We start from the raw sequence: 5,971 nt of genomic DNA on the forward strand, positions 1-5,971 counted from the left end.
CCCCTCTGGACTCAGAAACGTGTCCCCTCTGGACTCAGAAACGTGTCTCCTCTGGACTCAGAAACGTGTCCCCTCTGTTCTTCTCTGTGTGAGTTCTGGACTCAGATCTGTTGGTGTCTGTTTGTGGTTCTGGTTCCAGTCCGGTGCCATCATGACCATCCTGGCTGCTGTTTGCACCAAAATCCCTGAAACCAAGCTGGCCATCATCTTCCTCCCCATGTTCACCTTCACTGCTGCCAACGTAAGGCTCCGCCCACCTCCTCACCTGTCCGTTACGGTCCTCCTCGTCCTCTCTCACCCGTCTCCTGTCTCTGCAGGCTCTGAAGGCCATCGTTGCCATGGATACCGCGGGTCTGGTGCTGGGATGGAGGTTTTTCGACCACGCTGCTCATTTAGGAGGAGCCATGTTTGGGATGTGAGTTTCTCTGTTTCAGCAGCTGCTTCGTAACTTTATGAAGCTTTAACGTTAATAAAACATTTCTGTTATAACTGACCTGTTGATAATGAACCTCATCAGATACTAAATGCTCCTCCAGCTGGTTCTGAATCGGACCTCGGACATTTTAATATTTTGTTGTTGCTGGAACAACTTTAAACAGATGTGTTTCTGACTTCAGATTATAAATGACCAGATGTTTCCTCAAATGGTTTGAACAGCTGATGTGTTGAGTTCCTTTGTTTTTGCAGTTTGGAAGTTTTTGGAGACGTCAGTTGTAATTCCCAGCCTGGCCCTCAGGGGGCACTGTCGGGTCCAATGAACCAGCAGCGCTGCAGAGGTTTTGGTTTTGATCAGATGTTTCTTCTCTCCTCAGATGGTACATCCTGTTTGGTCACGAGTTGATTTGGAAGAACCGAGAAGCGTTCGTCAAAATCTGGCACGAGCTGAGAACCCGAGGAGGCGGCGGCCGAGGCGGCTCGGTGTAGGACCCAGAACCCGAGGACTGTGGGAAGCACAGATTGTAAAGTTGTATAAAATGTACAGAAACGCAGAGCGGAGCGATGGAAGAAAAGAAATGACTGATCAAGTTTCTGCTCCTGCTCTCGGTTCTTCCACTTCCTGTAGACACAGATTCTTTGATTAGAACCAATCATCAGCTAAAGATCCAGTTTACCCAGAACAGCGGGTCCAGTTACACCAAATCTAATCTACGGAAACCACAGAGATACTCAGTGATTCAGGACTCTGACTGGTTTCAGGTCCACCAGGCAGGAACCAGTTTCATCCAAAAAGTGATGAACACGAGGAAGAACTTTCTAAAATTCCCCCCTGGTTGGACAAAAACTCTTTGATCTTTTTATTTATGTTAGTTTTCTTCAAATAAACTCTTAAAATAAAACGTTCCTGTTTTGATTTGGTGAAGCTGACCGTTTGTCACTGAAGAGACGAGCTGGATGTGGCTTTTACACAGATTTCCCAGCATGCATCAGCACTAACCATCTGAAGTCTGATGACAACCATCATCACTGTGATGGACTGAAGGTTCTGTAGAAGAAGGTCCAAATACAAACCCATCTAAGGTTCTCCACAGAACATCTAAATGATCATCTCCACAGAGATGCATGGAGGTAGAAGCAGCATGGTTTGGGTCTCGGGGTTGAAGGACGACTTCACTGAGGAACCAATGAATGAAAACCCTGAACCAGAACCTTCTTATCTCTGGCAGAACCCTGAAGATAGGTCTCTCTGTTGGACAATGACCCAAAGCATCTGTCCAGGGCCACGAATGAGCAGCTAAAAAAGAAATACATGAAGGTCCTGGAGCATCAGAGCCGGTCTCCAGACCTCGGTCTTCTGGAACCCCTGTGGAGGAGCTGGAGCTTTGAGCTTCAAACTGCAGCCAAGAGACTGGAGCAAGAGCAACAAATTGAGAAGAACTCGGCTCAGAGCTGTGAAGTGAGGGGAGGGTGTATGGGGGTGGGGTTAGGACACTTGACAGAATCGGAGCTGGTCTATTCACACTCAACCTGCTGCTGTAGGTTAATGTAGATGTTTGACAACCTGTTAAAATACACCAGAATGCAGGGAGTGGCATCTGTTACTCAAAATGTTCTGTGGGAGGGTCCACAGACCCCCCAGGCCTGACCACTGTTCTGGCATCCATCAGCTGACAAATTAAGCCCTGCTGGGACCTCTTCAGTTTAAGAGAAAAAGGCTCTGCACATTTAAGATGTATTTTATTCTGAGCTTCCTGTTTTAATCTGAAATAAAGGCCCTGAATTTATTTCAATTCATTTCTGTTTATTTATATAGCACCGATCCACAACAGAAGTCGTCTCAGGGCACTAAGTGTCTGGGGCTACTTTTAAATACGGTAACAGAGCTGGTTGTTTACTAGAGTGCAGTTTGTTTACAGTGAAAATGTGAATATGGATAAGGCAAGACCATAAACGACAAATGTTGGACTTTCGTTCGGATCTTTAGGAGGAAATTTTAATAACTGGACCTTAGCGAGTTTTAATTGAATACCCTGGCTCCAGAGCCCGTCTTGTGTGGGTTGTCTCCTTCTGCCTGGCTCCTGAGTTAGTGGGGACGCTGTCTGCTCTGTGGTACAGAGTCCTGATGACTCCAGGGGGTGATGGGAGTCAAACCTCAAATACTGGTCCGTGTGGGTGCGTTCGCAGAACAGTTCAGTTTGCAAAGGTCCTCCTTCAGAGAGTGAGACCTCACAGTCCAAGAAAGCCCGATCTTTATTAAAACCAGTTGGCAGAAACCATCCCTGGCGTCAGTCAGCATCATGTTTCTGTTTGTTGGAACACGAGGTCTGGTTCTCCTGCAGAACCAACCAGAGGAGAGTAAACATGGACTGATAAACAGTCTGAAGTCCACGAATTGTCAGGGACAACAGGACGCCTGTCTCCGTCCTAAACTCTGTCCTCTGAAACATCCCTGAAGGTTCCTCACCAAGTTTTCTCTGAAGACCCTATTTTCATCTTTTCATGATCTCGCACTGGTGCAGTTTCCCCTCCAGCTCCTAACTGGAGGTGAATATTGACCGTCGAAACCGGTGCGTGGAGGCTCATCGACCAGAGTTCATCGACCTCGGACACCATCAGCCCTCGGATCAGATCTGGTTCAAACAGAAACCCTTCACTTCTGACACACCGATCCACCAGAAACCTGTGAATCTCAGCAGAAGGTAAGAAATGACCCACGGGTCGGTTCTGTAGAACACTTCAGGCTGCTGTAGGACTTGTGTGGAGTCATGAGGAGAAGGTTTCATCAGGTGGACTTTAGATGGAAGTCAGGATCTGAGGTCTGCAGCGGAGCGGACCCCAAAAATCTTTATCAGAACGGATTTTAAATGTCTGAAGTCTTAAACTGAAAAGACCAGAATCAGTTAAAACCCAGACCCGTCAGTTCTGTTGAGCTCATTTGTTAAAGTCATGCATCATAAAAAAAGTTTTGGTTCTTAAAAACTTCTGATAAATTGAATAAATCATGAGACAGCAAGTCAAAGAGAAACAATTTATCTTTAAATGTTATAAGAAAAATAACAACACTTCCCTAAAGCCCAACTGTGACTGTCAGACTCTTATTTTGAAACTCCAAGTCCAAACCTCTTGTTTCCTGCGGACCCTCTGACTCCTGAACATCAAAGGCGACCATGATAGAAACATAAGAGGAAAAAAGCATGCTGGGTAATATAGAGACCCAGATTCTGCTAATGCACTGGTTGTCATGGTGATTCCCGCCTTTTCTGGGGGCGCCAAATAGGAGGGCAGCAACCAGCTTCACTTCAGGCAGAAACACAAAGTAAAAAGTAAGCGTCAGACAAGCAGTCTCTGTGTGAAAACTAGAAGTTTGATCAAATATCTTCTTGGCCTGTGAGCAGCAGGACATTCAGGTCCTGTTTGATGGTTCTACAGGGTTTTATGGAGAAGATAAAAGTTAAAAAAGTGACTTCACTTCCTCTTTGAAGAGAAAACAGCTCAAATAAAATGGAAGTCAATGGGAGTTTGGGTGTGTGACCTTTGACCTCAAGGAGGAACCCATCAGTCCTCCAGCAGAGAGACACACTGGGAGGACAAAGACAGAAAGACTGAAGGATGGAGGAGAAACTGAAGAGGAAAAATTATGGAAATGCAAAGTTTGTAAAAAATATCCAAACATTCAGAACATTCCTTGATCAAAACAGGAAAGTCCTCCATGTTAACTTGTGTTAAAGATGTGAAAACAGCTCAGTCGTGGAAAGTCCATCTTTGTGTGGCGTGTTTAAACTCAGAATGAAGTCTGCTGTAGATCCAAACAGGACTGGGTTTGAAACACTCCATGGATGTCTGGGGGGACTTTTTTAGTGAACTTCATCTTCACTGTTTGATGTTCCGTTGTCAAAAATCAGAGCTCACTGTTCCTGACTGAGATGTTTGATGTATAATTTACAGGCTGTACAGTATTTCAAAGTTGATCAACAACAACAAAAAACAGGTACATTTTTGAATAGAATTGTAAAAAGTTTGCTTCAATGTTTTTATATTAGTTCTGAAACCAAAAAGGACCAAAATTCAGTTTCACTTTATCTTTAGAATATTAAAACTCTAGAGGACTGAGGATCCAACCCTGGGGGACACCTCAGAAGGTGACGGCTGCTGAAGAGGTTTAGGATATTCTGACTGTGTTGTGTTCCCAGGTGTGAACCTCTGGCAGAATGGTTATGGGCCTGCAGGTTGTGGGTCTGGTTCTGGGCATAGTGTCCTGGTGTCTGCAGTCCAGCTGTACCTCCTCTCAAACCTGGAAGGTGAAGAGTCAGGCCGAGTCGGTCACCACCAGTTCCTGGCAGTTTGAGGGTCTGTGGATGAGCTGTGCTGCCACCTCCATGGGGTCGGTTCAGTGCAGCAAGTTCAAGACGGTGCTGGGACTTCCAGGTGAGCGGTCTGACTCACAAGACCTGGTTCAGACCAAAACCTTTAGTTTTCCATGATAAAAACTCTGTTCAGAACCGGTTCAGTTCTCAGACTGATGATGTTTGTGTTCCAGCTCACCTGCAGTTCTGCAGAGCTCTCATGATCCTGTCTTTGCTGCTCGGTCTCGCCTCCATCGTGGTCTCGGTGCTCGGACTCAAGTGCACAAAGCTCGGCAAGACGTCGGAGCAGGTCAAGGGTCAGATGGCTCTGAGCGGAGGAGTCATGTTCATCCTGTCCGGTACGAGCTCCTCAGACTCATCCCTTTAAACCAGAACCAGTACTGGAACCTCCCTCTGAAGGGAAATGAAGATTATATTTGAAAAAAGAAAACAGGTCTGAGTGTGTCCCCCCCAGGTGTCTTCACTCTGACTGCTGTCTCGTGGTATGCCGCCAGGGTCATCCAGGACTTCTATGACCCGCTCTACGTTGGAGTCCGGTCAGTACCCTGCAGGCTGTGGTCTCTGTGTGTGTCTGAGGGTGGTTCTGGATCTAAACCCTGAGTCTGGGCCTGTTGCAGGTTTGAGCTGGGTTCTGGTCTGTACCTGGGCTGGGCAGCCTCCGGTCTGGCTGTATTGGGTGGATCTCTGCTGTGCTGCTCCTGCAGGAGAAGCCCCTCTGCGCCCCCTGCTCGGTAAGACCCGCACCTACTGACACAGACTGTAGAACTGAACTCTGTCCACAGGCGGGCTCTGGGACTCCTCTGAACCGGAGCTGCAGAAACCGGAAGCAGCAGGACTTCAGGATCCTGTTAGACCTGTTAAAAGGGTTATTATGGTAGGATGACCTTTGACCTTTGAGCCCAGTGTACTGGACTCTGTACAGGAACCAAGAAGTTGGTGGTGGCATCGTTATCCTCCCTGTCCTCTTTATCACCCCTGTCCTCCTTATCCTCCCTGTCCTCTCTGTCCTCTTTATCCTCTCTGTCCTCTTTATCCTCCCTGTCCTCTCTGTCCTCCTTATCCTCTCTGTCCTCCTTATCCTCCCTGTCCTCTTTATCACCCCTGTCCTCCTTATCCTCCCTGTCCTCTCTGTCCTCTCTGTCCTCCTTATCCTCTCTGTCCTCTTTATC

The 5,971-nt window shown here is 47.0% G+C and overlaps 2 protein-coding genes across 2 annotated transcripts in view; both read left to right on the top strand.

Annotated features, from left to right (window-relative positions):
* Positions 1 to 1,207, top strand: part of LOC119410765 (presenilins-associated rhomboid-like protein, mitochondrial) — a 4,186-nt gene extending 2,979 nt beyond the window's left edge. The window contains exons 8-10 of the mRNA XM_037677677.1: positions 140 to 241; positions 318 to 415; positions 813 to 1,207. Of these exons, the coding sequence (XP_037533605.1) occupies positions 140 to 241; positions 318 to 415; positions 813 to 924 (312 nt within the window). The 3' untranslated portion in view covers positions 925 to 1,207. The remainder of the gene's footprint in view (positions 1 to 139; positions 242 to 317; positions 416 to 812) is intronic.
* Positions 1,208 to 3,064: 1,857 nt separating this feature from the next.
* On the top strand, positions 3,065 to 5,537 carry LOC119410773 (claudin-19-like). Its single transcript, XM_037677689.1, has 5 exons — positions 3,065 to 3,137; positions 4,629 to 4,863; positions 4,976 to 5,140; positions 5,257 to 5,338; positions 5,420 to 5,537. Exons 2-5 carry the CDS (start codon positions 4,647 to 4,649, stop codon positions 5,535 to 5,537), a joined length of 582 nt encoding a protein of 193 aa, XP_037533617.1. The 5' UTR covers positions 3,065 to 3,137; positions 4,629 to 4,646.
* Positions 5,538 to 5,971: the final 434 nt, after the last annotated feature.

This window comes from Nematolebias whitei, chromosome 6 (genome assembly GCF_014905685.2).
Source record: "Nematolebias whitei isolate Nwh7 chromosome 6, NemWhi1, whole genome shotgun sequence".
Classification (NCBI taxonomy): Eukaryota; Metazoa; Chordata; class Actinopteri; order Cyprinodontiformes; family Rivulidae; genus Nematolebias; species Nematolebias whitei.

What these genes read in the sequence shown, in the direction of transcription:
- LOC119410773 (XM_037677689.1), top strand. Translation starts at nt 4,647, where the DNA reads ATGGTTATGGGCCTGCAGGTTGTGGGTCTGGTTCTGGGCATAGTGTCC. An exon ending in GACGGTGCTGGGACTTCCAG is followed by an intron (nt 4,864 to 4,975) that starts GTGAGCGGTCTG and finishes TTTGTGTTCCAG; the next exon opens with CTCACCTGCAGTTCTGCAGA. An exon ending in AGTCATGTTCATCCTGTCCG is followed by an intron (nt 5,141 to 5,256) that starts GTACGAGCTCCT and finishes TGTCCCCCCCAG; the next exon opens with GTGTCTTCACTCTGACTGCT.